The sequence below is a fragment of the Mirounga leonina genome, unplaced genomic scaffold (genome assembly GCF_011800145.1).
Source record: "Mirounga leonina isolate KUSES-001 unplaced genomic scaffold, KU_Mleo_1.0 Mir_91, whole genome shotgun sequence".
Lineage (NCBI taxonomy): Eukaryota > Metazoa > Chordata > Mammalia > Carnivora > Phocidae > Mirounga > Mirounga leonina.
In genome coordinates, this window is record NW_023270839.1 from 7,345,361 (window position 1) to 7,358,260 (window position 12,900).

Sequence of the window (12,900 nt, forward strand, 5' to 3'; positions counted from 1 at the left end):
ATCAAGGAGCTGACCTACCAGGTGTGGGCATGGTGGCTGCTCTGGGCGGCAGTCAAGGGCAGATGTGAAAGCACTTCCCCTGCCCCACTTCCTGGCCACACAGGCCCCACGCACAGTCACTGTCTGGGAATGCCACTCAACCCCCTGGCACCTACTTCTTGAGAAGCTGTCTTTAGATTAATTTTCTTTCACATTCCCTGGAGTCCATTTGGCTTGAGTCCATGATTTTTTCTAGCAAATGAGAACCTATTTCTACTTCCTGAAAGCTCTTTTAACCAGCGTTTCCTCAGGGTTTTTTTTTAAGAACCCAAAGTGTTACCATGAAGGCTTTAGCACAGTCCACAGAACCTTTCTACCGGCCTGAAAGGGAAGGACATAGTATGGCACTTTCAGGATAAAAGTCAGAGATGGGAAAGACTCAGACCTTCCCCTGGAACTTCCCCTGGAACTTCCCCTGGAACTTCCCCTGGAACAGATAGATGGCCTTAGATAAAGATGATCCCAAAATGTTCTAAGACCTGCGCCTGTGTAGCTCAGAGCTTTTGCCCTTGACCTGTTATTTTCACAGTGCGCCTAGGAAGGAAGGACAGAGAAAGGGGGTATTGGTCCCTTTGACAGCTGGATGTGAGAGACATGAGACAGAGCTACAGCTGGAGAGCGGCAGACCTGTTGGGTACATAAGTGGGAGAGGCACCCTAGCACATACAGTGATGACGAGATAGAAATGATCTGGTGACATTGGGGCCAGTGATCCTGGTGCCCAAATCTGCCCAGTGCAATCCACGTATCTGATAGGTTAGAATGGTCTGCCTATGACGGTGCCCCCTTCACCCTGTGGTCCTCATTAGTCCTCTCAGCTCACTCTAAAACCACCAGCCGAGAGCATCGACGGGGCTCCAGGCTGGGGCTGCAACAGCCCCGATAGCTCCATGTTATCAGATGAAGGAATTCCATTTGGTTCTGGGCCCCTTGCCCCACTTCCAGCTTTAGGGCCACAGCCCTCTTTGCTTTTTAGATCCGGACTGAGGACCTTGCTGTGGCCTTTTGACCTACAAGTTGAGGCAGAGCTGGAATCCAACACCCCCCTTCTTTGACCTGGCCCATCGGAGGGAGGGAAGGCAGCTGAGGCCTGGGGAGAAGAGTGACGGATTGAGGGAGGGAACAATGATTGCACTTGCTCCTCCCCCAAATTGGCTTCTCCCATCCATCCACCCCCAGACGGAGGAGGACAAGAAGAACCTGCTGCGGCTGCAGGACCTGGTGGACAAGCTGCAGCTGAAGGTCAAGGCCTACAAGCGCCAGGCCGAGGAGGCGGTGAGTTCATGGTTTTCTCCACTCCGTCAACACACCTCCCATGTGTGAGAATCCACGGGCGTCAGCCCCAGCATGGGGACTAGACGTTTCACGTGTCCGTGTGCTCAGAGCTGGGTCGGGCACTCTGAGCGAGCACAAGCAATGCCTACAGACTGCTGAGAACCCATACCCCAGTAGACCTGAGGGAAGGCAGTGTACCTGCTAAGCAGGCCACGGGGCCAGACAGTGCTCAAGGCTGGAAGGTGGCCGTGGAAGTGAGCCCAGGAGAGGACCTGACCATAGGGCAGTGGGGAAGACTCTGGGTGGGCAGAAAAGTGTGAAAGTAAGGTGTCGATGAGCACACATGTGCAGGAAACCCCAGAGCTGGGAGCATCTATCAGAGTCCTAGTTGGGCAGATGCAGTGAGGCTGAATTCTGAATGGGACTGGACCAGGCAGCATGTAATTCATCTCAGGCAGTGGGTGGCCATGCAGGATTCTGAATGCTGGCAAGTTGAGGAGGGTGCCAAGCCAGGAGCAGGATACCCTTGGCAAAGCAGTTGCAGGAACACAGTAGAGGGGTGAGAGCCCTGAGCCCTGGCTCAGGGACAGGGAATCCCTCAGACTGGGAGGCTGGGAATTTCCACCTCCTCCCCCTCCCCCTGCTGCCTCTCACCTCAGCCTCCCCGTCCCCGAACCCCTGCAGGAGGAGCAGGCCAACACCAACCTGTCCAAGTTCCGCAAGGTGCAGCACGAGCTGGATGAGGCGGAGGAGCGCGCGGACATCGCCGAGTCCCAGGTCAACAAGCTGCGGGCCAAGAGCCGCGACATCGGCACCAAGGTGGGTCCCTCCTCCGGGGCTCACTAGTCGCCCCGTGTCAGCACATCCACCAACATCAGTGCCCCCTCAGAATGGGCACTCCTTACCCTATATGATGGCAGACCTGGGGGGTCCCACAGCACCCATACCTGAGAACCCCCTGAACCTCTGAAGAAAGCCCAGTCCCACCCACTAAACTACAAAGGCCCCCAAGTGAGACCCAAGATCCCTGAGGCCAGAACCTCTCCCTCTAAAGCCATCCCCTTTAGGCCCCTGAAAGCCCTAGAGATTCCTCCCCACACCCTACCTCCCTCTTGCCAGCTGGCCCCTCACACCCTTTACTCCCTTCTCAGCAAAAACTGCATGACGAGGAGTGACACCGCCTCAGGAACCCCCCTCTTGCCAACCTGTAATAAACCTGAATGCCGGACTCTGCCTGCGCCCCGTCCTTCCCACCACCGCCGCCAGCCAGCCAGCAGCTGTCTTAAAGCTCCCCAGCGGAGGGAGGCCCTGCCCCTGTGTCAGAGCTGTGGGAGCCCAAGCTTTCCACATCTACAGAGGAGGCAGCCGAGGCCCAGAGAGCCCTGGTCAGGAGGAGAGAAAACAAAGGTACCAGAAGGGTGAGCCAATTCTGTGTGCCGAGAGACAGAATTTTCGTGTCAAAGCTGAAGCTCCCCTCCACCTACCCCAGCTCTGGGCTGCAGGGGTTAAAGGCATCCTGGGACACCCGTTCCCTCCCAGATGAATTTCCCACTGACACCAGGAGAGGCTCAGGGCTCACTGGGGGTGGAGGTTCATAAAGGGGTTGGTACAGGTCCCATTCTGGCCAGCCCCTTACGAGTAACCCAAATGGAGTCCCAGGCACAGTCGGCTGGGGCCCAGGTCTGACCTCGGCCTCTGTGGTCAGCGCCTCACTGTGAGGGAATCCTGAGCCTCTGGGGCCAGCTGACACCGAGCCTGAATCAACAGGCTCTGTGGACCAAAGCCAAGCGTTGCTTGTTTCATTTTGGCCTCTCACACGGGCACAGATGGGCACAGGTGCATGAGCAGGTACACACCGTAGATCACACTTCCACTCTCTCTGAGCTCCCACCAGGGACAGTCTAGCCCAGGTTATATGCCTGCCCAGGGGACAGGGCTGGTCCCGGCCCCATTCGGCTCCAGGCAAATCCCTGCCCCCTGCTGGGCTTTATAGCCCAGGTTCTCCTAACTACCTTCTCATCCCTTCACCTGGCACCCCATCTCCTAAACTGCCCTGGCTAAGCCTCTGCTATGCCTCCTCTAAAGCCTTGACCCCACCTCCCCCAAGGGTGGCCAATCAGTGTTGAGAGTGGACTATGCATAGAGCCCTGAGAATGTTAGCAGAAACCCAGAAAAACACAAAATCCAGTTGGTTCTAGCCCTGGGGAGGCTGCCAGTTCTGGTGAGGAGCCTGGACATGAGGACAGGAAAGTTGGAGAAGTCAGACCCGGATAGACCCACGATTATCACCAAGGGGAGCAGAACCGCTCTATTGGAGTTGCAGGGTTCGGGCAGGGCTTGGGGGCTGGGGCCTGCCTCTGGCAGGAGCACCCCAGAAACAAAGGGAAGGTATTTCAGAGCAGGAGCAAACCAGCATTAGAGGGATAGCAAGCCAGCTTGTATGAGCCACTGAGTTAGGCCACGTGGGTGGGCAGGGACATCCCAGCTGCCCCCGCACTATCACGGGACAAGCAGGGCTGATTCCTGGGTCGTCGCAGTGCCTGCTCTCCAAACACCCCCAGCCAAACTCTCCCACAGCATTCGCTGCAGGCAGGCATGGCTGTCCTTCACTAGCCTGTCTCCTTCCCAGGCTGTGAGTGCCCAAGGACAGGGCTGCCTGTCACCCCTGAATCCCTGGGGCCCAGCACAGGGTCTGCACACAGGAGATGCTCAGGAAATGTTTGCTGTGGTCCTGGCAAGCTGGGGGAGCGGACCCATTGGTGGAGGGAGCTGGAGATGAGGCTGGGCCATTTTTTTCCTGAGTTAGCGGGAGCTCAGTACTGTATCCTGATCACCTGTAGAGATGTGAGGCAAGCTAGGTTCTCATCCCAGCTCTGTCACAAGTGAAGAGGTCACTTCCTGTAGTTGGGCTTGTTTTCTCTTATGTGAAATGAGGGCATTGGACCAGCTGATGTCTAAGAGCTCTTCCAGAGCCAGCATTTCGGGAAGTTCTGCCCTCATCTGGTGCCACCGGCTGACCTCTCTCCTCTCCTGTCCTCCCCACACCACAAGGGGGAGCTCTACACACGCCCCGGGCAAGCACCTGGCTCTAAACCCACTAACAAACCTGTGCGCGCAGGTGGGCACTCACATGGGAAAGGCTTGTGCCTTCTCAGACACAGGACTCTGGGAGCCCAGCCACCAGGCCCAGCACAAAGTGACCCGGCACACAGATCGTAGAGCGGAAGTCTGGTGTTGAAGGAAGTCTTCAGCACCTTCAGTCCAGTCCCCCTTCCTCATGGCTCAGACCTGGTTGCAGAGGAGGGACCATGACCATTTTTGTGAATACTCCCTGGCTTTCCTGATCTGCCTGATTCCTAGGGAAGAAAAAGACTCACCAGTAGGATTCGAATCTTTTAATTTGGGAATGACCAGCTTCTTCCTGCCCTCCCTCCCCAAAACACCTCCTTCCTGGTAGAGCTTCATCGGGAGCCAGATCTCAGAGCACTGAGCCCCACAGACAAGTCCCTGGTGACTTCTCAGGCCAGACTCCATCTCGGAAGGCCTGGCTGGGGAGCAGTGGGCTGTGGGCTAGTGAATCCAAAGAAAAAGTGTCTGGGCTGCACTGTTCCTTTTGTCTGGCTGGGCCTAGGAGCCAGGTAGCTCAGGGTCACTGCTGGGCCTCTGTGAATACGGAGCCAGGCCGGGAAGGGCATGTCAGGATCAGGGAACCGTGGCACAGGGTGGAGGGGGCATGTCCTCTCCCCAGAGCACAGACACTCACCCTGGGTGGTCCTGGGAGCCATCTCGGTCCGGTAGATCTTGAAGGCATCGTAGGCAAAGACGGAGACCAGGATGATGCCAAACACCTGTGGGAGCAGGCGCGTAGGCGCAGGGATGACGCAACGAAGGCCGCCGGCCATCACGTACTAGGGAGAGGGAGGTGGGCGGTACGGGGCTCGCTGGGCGCCGGCTTGGGCTTGTGGGGAGGCACCGAGAGTGTGCAAACGCCAGCCAGAGGCCCTTAGGGCCTGGGGAGCTCTGTGGGGCTGGACTCACAAAAGCAGCGATGGCAGCTCCATCCCGGGAGGTCACAGCCGCAAAGGAGACCACCAGGAAGATGATGATGGCACTGACACAGCGGAGGAAGTCCTGGGGGATGGGGGGGGGTGCAAGGTCAAAGGGAAGTCAGAGGGCAAGAGAACATCACCCTGAGGTTTTCCAGGCTATTCAGAGGCTTGACCCTCAGGCACTGTGAACCCCTACATGGAGATACCCCTGGACACGATATAAAGCACTTGAGAGAGAGCCAGGGAAGAGATGCAGGTGAATGCAGAGCGGCCAGGACTAGGAGCCAGGACTCCAGGTGGGGCAGGGCTGGGGCATGCGGGCCAGGAGGGCCAGGGCAGGGGCGGGGTGGGACCTTCGGTGAGTGGGAGGGCATCCCCCTTGTCAGTGCCTCAGAGCTGTGAAATCGGTGTTGGGGCTGGGCCCCATACTGCCCCAGGGAAAGGACAGAGGCTGGGAGGGAAAAGGAAAATTTCGCCTTCAGAGAAGAAAGGGACCAGAATGGTGCGGGGGCAGGGTCCCTCACCAGACAGGGCCAGTTCAGCCGATCAAAGCGCAGGTAGTACTGGGTGGCGTAGAGGAAAAGGAAGGCGAGCGTGATGAAGAACTCCAGCAGCGCTGCGGCCATGTAGGCGGAGATGGAGGCCGTGAAGCAGATGAAGATGATGAAGGTCAGGGCCTGCAGGACCAAGTGTGTGAAGCTTGCCAGGAAGGGGACACAGGCCTGGCCAGATTTTTTGCCTTCCCCTCCTCAGGAACTCCCCCAGGCTGGCCCCCACCACCCATCCTTGGAGGTCTGCCCATCCCTGGTAGCGGAGAGCCACACTCCAGGGCGTTTCCCATCGAGGGCAGTCTCCAGCTTCCCAGCTCCCCCAGCCCCTGGCTCCCAGCAACCCCAGCAGTTTGACCAAGCTGCACCCCTCCAGGGGGCATCATTCTATGGAACCCACAAAAGAGGTGTCCTGCTGAAGCCCAGGGTACAGAGTGAACACCAGCCCCTGGAGTCATGCCCACAGTAGCCCTGCACCCCAGGAGGGACCCCCATCCCACAGTACTTTCCCCACTCCCAGATGTCTGAAACTCCTCTAAACAAGAACCAAAACAAGGCCTTTGGTTCACACCAAGAGACAACGTTCAGAAGGCAGATGCTCCATTGTGGACTCTAAGGGACCCTTCAGCTCTGGCGATGTCGGTGACACATAGCGAACTTAGGTTGAGACTAAGATTTTACTAAGTGACAGGGGAAGATTCTGTCCCGAGAGCAGATGTTCACGGTGGGGGGGGGGGCAGACACAGATAAAGGGGGGCTGCGGGAAGCTTGCCCTTTATGTCCTAACTTCAGTTCTTCCTCCTGCCGCTGAAGCTGCTGTAAGGGCCTTCAGATGGAGAGGTAGCCAGAGGGTGGGCGGGCAGGGAGGTGAGGGCAGGGCAGCTGGGGCAGGAGGGGTGTCCAGAGAGCCCCGGAAAGGGGACCCCTGAGGGGCGAGCCCAATGGGGGCACTGGGCAGGGAGGGGGGGAGTGGGATCAAACTGGGAGAGATGGAGGCGCCAGGTTGGGGAGGTGACTGTTACCAGCTCAGTTTCCAGCAGGATGCCTTTGAGGGAGGAGAGGAAGGTCTTGTCCACAGCAAAGCCCTGGAGCCCCGCAGCTGCCCCCTCTGCGGGGGGCCCGTCCCGGCGATCCCGAGCACTAAGCATCTCCGTGGAGCCCACCAGGCACAGCCCCCACGCCACTGGCCCGAGAAGGGAACTGGGAAGATGAAACCTGGAGAGATGGGAAAGCAAACAGGAGCAAGGAGGCACTTGGAGAAACCTGCAAGAGAAGCGGGCAGGCCGGCCGAGGGGCCGCCGGGGGAGGCTTGCCCAGATGGGCCTTCTCCCAGCTGCCCAGAGTGCCCCTGCTGGTGCCTGCACCAGCCCCCCAGGAAGCACATGGGGAAGGGAGGGGAGGGGTGGGGCGGGGCGGAGTGGTCAGCCCTCCCCTTGCTGGAGCCCAACCCCCACCCAGAGAAGGGGAGCAGGGAGGAGGGGGAAAAGGAGGAGGTCCACACAGAAACTGGGAGGAGCTGGGAGGTGAGCCGAGGAAGGAGCTAGACTAGGAGCCCCCCAAGGACCTAAGCCTGAAGAAGTTTGCATCCCCCTCCCCTAACTCCCGTCTTCCTGGCTGTCTTTTCTCCCTTTTCCTTTTAGGGAGGGTGGGAGCTGGAGCCCAGCCCAGGCAGTACCCCCCAGGACCAGGCTGTAGCAGCCAAGACTGAGGACAAAGGCAGATTGTTGGGGGGACAAGGGGGCGCTGTGTGCCTGCTGCAGTGCCTCAATGGGCCTCTGTCTCTCCAGCATGCCAGGAGGGCAGCCTGACCCCCACCCCAGTGTTCAGGGGTAGGCTAGGGAGCCAGAGAAAGGGAGGGATGGGAGGCCACAGCGGAAACTCTGGAAGGCAGGACAGGGTAGTAGGTAAGGGCTGACCATGCGGGAAGAGAAGGGCTCAGGCTGGGGAGCCTGGTGTTCAGGCACCAGGGACGCCAAGACAAATTAAGCCATTTTGAGTACAGATTATTTATTTGGATAAGTCTCTCCATCCTCAATAACAGCCTCTTCCTCAGAGCCTAGTAACTGCACCAAGGTATGTGCAAAGTAGATGTCACTGAGTGTTGGATGGATAGATGGATGGATGGATGGATGGATGGACGGACGAACAAACACATGAAACGAGGGGCTCTCCATTGGCAAAGGGGAAAGTAGCAAGAAAGTGTTTGTGCTTTGCCAGGGCAGCTGGGGATGGGAGAAAAGGAAGAGATGGGGGTGGTAGGCTCTAGAGCCTTAAAGACCTTTCCCCAGAGGAAATGCCAGGATGTCCTCTTCCGGGCGCCATAAGCAGCTCTGTTGCTTCACCCCGCATTTCCCACCCACTCCACAAAGTGAGATGTGCGGTTCCCCCCAAAGTCCCCGATCCTGCCCTACGGTCCTGCTGCTCCAGGTAGTGCTTTGGAGGGGTCGAGCGTTCGGGCGTCCTGGCTCACCGTGGCGGGTGGTCCGGCCAGGAACCAGGCACGGGCGGCACGACTAGGCCATCACTCGCGGCCGCACACACACACAAGCCAAGGAGACACGGTAGAGCCTCTGTTCCAGGCAGTAGCCCTCACGGGCACCCTGCTCGCCAGGGCACGGCCGCCGGTAGAAGACGGTCTGGTTATGGTAGAGCAACTCCGAGTTGCCCAGGGGGTCCATGTGGGAGCCCGTCTGTAGGCTGACACAGTGTGGACACAGGCAGCGGGCGTGGTACAGGTCCTGGGGCAGCCGGTTCAAGTCCCTGTCCAACCTGTGGGGGTAGCACTCATCAGACCCTGCAGGGAGGCTGGCGGGGCGGGCAGGCAGGGGAGGGGGGGGCGGGGGCCGGAGTGGTGATGCTGGAGGAAGGAAATGTGGTGAGGTGGGCCTGGCTTTTGTCCCAGCTCTTGTACCCACTTGCTGAGTGACCCCCTCCCCTCTGGGAGTTATTTTCCCCTGCCGGCAGTGAGGGCCAGGGACGGAGGGGTGGTTTTCTGGCCCCGGAGCCTTGTGGAGGCAAGGGAAGGTGAGCGACCTCCACCACCTGAGCTCTGCTTCCATCTGACGTACCCGCTGGGCTCGGGCATGAGGTTTCTTTTTGTAATTGTTATTACATTGTTAGGGGGTTTTTTATTATTATTATAAAGTAAAAACTGCTCTTACATCCCAGTATGAAACACTGTAAAGTGAGGACATCAGTCTCCCTACCAGGCCACCTCCCCAGAGGGAGCCGCTGTCAACCATTACCTGCACATCCTTCCAGACACTTTTCATGTATCTGCTATAAGCACATGTAAGCGTGCACGGTAAGACTTATTTACTTATTCTGGGGCACCTGGGTGGCTCAGTCGTTAAGCGTCTGCCTTCGGCTCAGGTCATGATCCCAGGGTCTTGGGATCGAGCCCCGCATCGGGCTCCCTGCTCAGCGGGAAGCCTGCTTCTCCCTCTCCCACTCCCCCTGCTTGTGTTCCTGCTCTCGCTATCTCTCTCTCTGTCAAATAAATAAATAAAATCTTAAAAAAAAAAAAAAAAGACTTATTTACTTATTCTGAAAGGGTTTTGTGGCCAAAACAACACTTGAAATGTAGACACTCCAAAGGTCTGGACCTCCCAAGGGCTAGCAGGAAACAGCCGCTGGGTTGTAAGACCATTCTCCATACAGACAAGCCCTCATGAGCTGGGGCTCAGCTAGAGCCGCGTTTCCCAGCATGGGTTCCCTATTAAGTACCCTGCAAGAAAGGGGGCCCGGGGCCAAATGAGTTTGGGAAACACTGAATTTATGGTTTCTTTTCTGTGGACTTCTTGCAACTTTTAATGTGCTGGGCACATTATGAATCTCCGAGGGGTGAGGGCTGGAGCAGCTTTCCCCACACTTCACTGTCACCACTTTTTTCTGAGCAACAGCCTGTGGGATGAGTATCGAAAAGAACACTTTGGGGAAGATGAGCCAAGTAGTCATCAGGGGTTCGCGGCCCCCAAACAAGAGTTCTGGACCCCAGCCAAGTCAGCCATCTGGCACCCAACCTCTCCAAAGTGGTTCCCACCTCATTGGAGTTAGCCCAGGACCCAGCCAGACTTCCAAGACCACTTCAAACCATGATGACCTGGAGTCTCCACCCGGGATCTAGTCTCAACCTAAGCTGACCTTCTCCTTACCCACTGAACTTGTCCAGCCATCCCCAAAGCCAAGGCCAAGCCAGAATTAGACTTATGGGGAATGGGAACACAGGCACCCCAAGAAGACACAAGACAGGGATCCCTAAGGCCCTAATTTTTAATATTTTGCATCATTGTTCCAATTTCTGTGCTTCCTAATATGTTTTGCATCATGGCACCAATAGAGAATTTTAATATTTGTGTGGCACACTGAACGAAAGAGTAAGACCGCCCATAATCACAGATAACCACCCCCAGAGTCGAGGGTTTCACTAGCTTGGTACACTTATAACCCACCCAGGGACCGGGGCAGTCACATTGGGTACTGGGGTGCTTCATACCTGTAGCATACCCTTATTCCCTGATATTTCAGTTAGAAAAACATGTCCCATTGTAGGGACAGAAGAAGAAGGAGGGGGAGGAGGAAGAGAGGAAAAGGAGAGAACCGATCTTTTCTGTACTAAGTACAGATTTTACATACATTATTTCACCTGATCTCCATGTTGGCCTGGGGGGTATTACCTCATTTTACAGATGAAAAAAGCTGAGCTTTGAAACCTTAAGGAAGTGGCTCAAAGTCACCCACTAAGAGTGAGAGCTAGAACCCAGACTAGGCCTTGCCTAACACCCACACCTTTATGGCCTCTCTGAGGGGCAGGCAGGCTGGACTTGGGTGGAATCCCCCCCGCCGGGGCCCCTCACATACACCCTGATGGACACACGTGCTAGCATTCGGGAGCGGGTGACAGACTCACTCATATCTCCAGGGGGAGATAGACCTGCTGTTGAGGGGTCCGTCTTCACTGGCCCTGCAGGATTCTGGGTGGTGGGTGAGGCTAGTGGCCTCTTGGGGGAGCTTGAGCACAGTGTTCCCCTTCAGAGACTCATGAGCAGGGTCCTGCCTTTTGCTGGGGCAGCATCTGGGCCAGTGGGTGCAGTCCTTCCGGATCCGAAAATTGAGGCTGTGGGTTCCCATGGCCATTACCAAGAACACGATCACCTACGGGGAAAGGCCAGTGAGAGAACTGCTCTCAAGTAATCAGGGTGCTCCCTCCCCAGCTGTTCCCTGAGAGCCTGGTTTCCAGCTCCACCTGGCCCCCAGCCCCAAACCCGGAGCCTGGCCTCTCTCCACCCTCAGCAACGTCTCAGCCCCTGTCGAGCCCCCTCGCGCTCACCTGGTTCATGCCTGATGCTTCTCGCCCAGCCACGGTGCTGCGCTGGCTGACAGGTAGGGCCTCGCAGAAGCAGGCTGACTGGAGCAGCTGGGGCGTCCTGGTTTTATTTTCAGCAAACCTGTTTTGTTTATTCAAATTTATTTCCATGACCTTTTGGAGGGAGTGACCTGACATTAAAAAACAAAACAAAACCAAAAAACCCTGAAAGTGTTTCCAAAAGCTGCTTAAATGTTATATTCATGGAAGTTATAATTCACATCACACCTGGGGAGCCTATTGGGGAAAATCTGTTCTTTGGACCTTTCTGGGTGTGGGGTCAAAGTAATAGTATTCTGCTATTCTGGGCATTGGAGAACTGGCATTATGGGAATTTCCCTGGTTGGCTTGGTACCCCAAATTCGGGAACATCATCTGGTCTGTCTTCAAGAGGCCTCATTTCCATGCTCCACTGAGGGCCTTGTCTCAGCCATTCCCTTTCTTCTCAGACAGCCTCCTGATCACCCACCTTAGTGAACACTTCCCTCTATCTCCTTTGACCCTTAACCCTTCTGTTCTCTGACCCCTTCCTCGCTTTCGATGACGCCAACATCTAGGACCCCCATCACCCAAGACTTCTTTCTCATTGTCCATTACCCACTCCCTAACTTCCCCTCACCCTCTCCAGTGGCTGCCCTACCCTCCATCCCACCCTTCCCTGACCCCCTTTGGGCCAGGGATGTGGGATGCCTAAACCCACAGGACTGCCAGGAATGCCCTGACCCCATCAGTTTGTTGGCTGGACATGCAGGGTCTGATGGAAGAAGATGTGGGTGGTTGCTTCCATTGCATAAATGAGGTGAAGCCAGGAAGGGGAAGGGCTTAGTTCTTAACAGCCTCACCTAAGACCCAGCAGGAGGCCCCAGCTCCAGAACAGGCCTGCCCCTACCCCAACTCAAGGGCACTGGGGACAAGGGCCATAGCAGGGGTAGCTGCCCCTCTCAGACCATGGGACAAGTCCACCCAACCTCAGCCCCACCCCCAGCTCCATGGGCCACTGTTGGCCAGGAAGGGGCATATGTGCTCAGAAATGCTATAAATAGGCCTAACCCCAAAGACATGAGTCAGCCAGGTGTCACCCCTCCCAGGAGACACTGTGCCGAGAGCGGGCCACCTACTTCCCTCCAAACCTTTTCTCTCCCATCGATCTTGCCCATCGATCCCCTTCATCCCCCACGCCCACCCCCCCCACACACACTCATACAGACATGGTCTCTAGAATCATGTTTTCTGATTTGCATGTGCTTTCCCTTAGAAAATACTCCTCTAGTAACCAGCGACTCAGAAAGTAAACAAAGGGAATCAGGAATAAGTTAAACTGCAGAATGAGGAGGAATTCTTCAAATGCTGTAGGGCAAAGCAGCTGCAGAGCAGAGGAGTGATGAGATCAGGGGGTGGTCTGGAGAATTGGGAGAAGCTGTTGTTGTGGGTTTGGGGAAGCCTGGAACTGGGGGTGAGGCGGGGGCGTAGGAGAGACAGGTGGTGGCTGGGAGAGCAGGAGCTCTTAGGAAAAGCACTGAGGCGGGGAACACATCACCCCGCTCCCATTGCCCCGCTGTCTGCCCTATGCTCCCCAACACCCTCTCACTTCTGCATGCCACTGACCTTGGCTCCTGTGTATCAT

At 56.6% G+C, this 12,900-nt stretch overlaps 3 protein-coding genes across 4 annotated transcripts in view; 1 reads left to right on the forward strand and 2 right to left on the reverse strand.

Annotated features, from left to right (window-relative positions):
• The window catches only part of LOC118003495 (myosin-7-like), a 29,649-nt gene extending 27,479 nt beyond the window's left edge, over positions 1 to 2,170 (forward strand). Inside the window, exons 24-26 of the mRNA XM_034994566.1 lie at positions 7 to 21; positions 1,219 to 1,314; positions 1,999 to 2,170. Coding sequence (XP_034850457.1) covers positions 7 to 21; positions 1,219 to 1,314; positions 1,999 to 2,160 — 273 coding nt within the window. The 3' untranslated portion in view covers positions 2,161 to 2,170. The remainder of the gene's footprint in view (positions 1 to 6; positions 22 to 1,218; positions 1,315 to 1,998) is intronic.
• Positions 2,171 to 3,659: 1,489 nt separating this feature from the next.
• On the reverse strand, positions 3,660 to 7,248 carry CMTM5 (CKLF like MARVEL transmembrane domain containing 5). Of its 2 annotated transcripts, none has more exons than XM_034993522.1 (5): positions 6,934 to 7,248; positions 5,888 to 6,040; positions 5,353 to 5,445; positions 5,078 to 5,162; positions 3,660 to 4,602 (listed from the first exon to the last, which is right to left on the reverse strand). In XM_034993522.1, the coding sequence occupies exons 1-5, from the start codon at positions 7,057 to 7,059 to the stop codon at positions 4,571 to 4,573; spliced, it is 489 nt and encodes a 162-aa protein (XP_034849413.1). In that variant the 5' UTR covers positions 7,060 to 7,248; the 3' UTR covers positions 3,660 to 4,570. The 2 variants fall into 2 exon arrangements, with proteins under 2 accessions (XP_034849413.1, XP_034849414.1); XM_034993523.1 differs by lacking the exon at positions 3,660 to 4,602 and adding an exon at positions 4,718 to 4,977.
• A 205-nt stretch (positions 7,249 to 7,453) lies between these two features.
• Positions 7,454 to 11,281, reverse strand: IL25 (interleukin 25). The gene is made up of 3 exons (XM_034994167.1): positions 11,241 to 11,281; positions 10,821 to 11,065; positions 7,454 to 8,680 (listed from the first exon to the last, which is right to left on the reverse strand). Exons 1-3 carry the CDS (start codon positions 11,247 to 11,249, stop codon positions 8,425 to 8,427), a joined length of 510 nt encoding a protein of 169 aa, XP_034850058.1. The 5' UTR covers positions 11,250 to 11,281; the 3' UTR covers positions 7,454 to 8,424.
• Between the last annotated feature and the right edge of the window lie 1,619 nt (positions 11,282 to 12,900).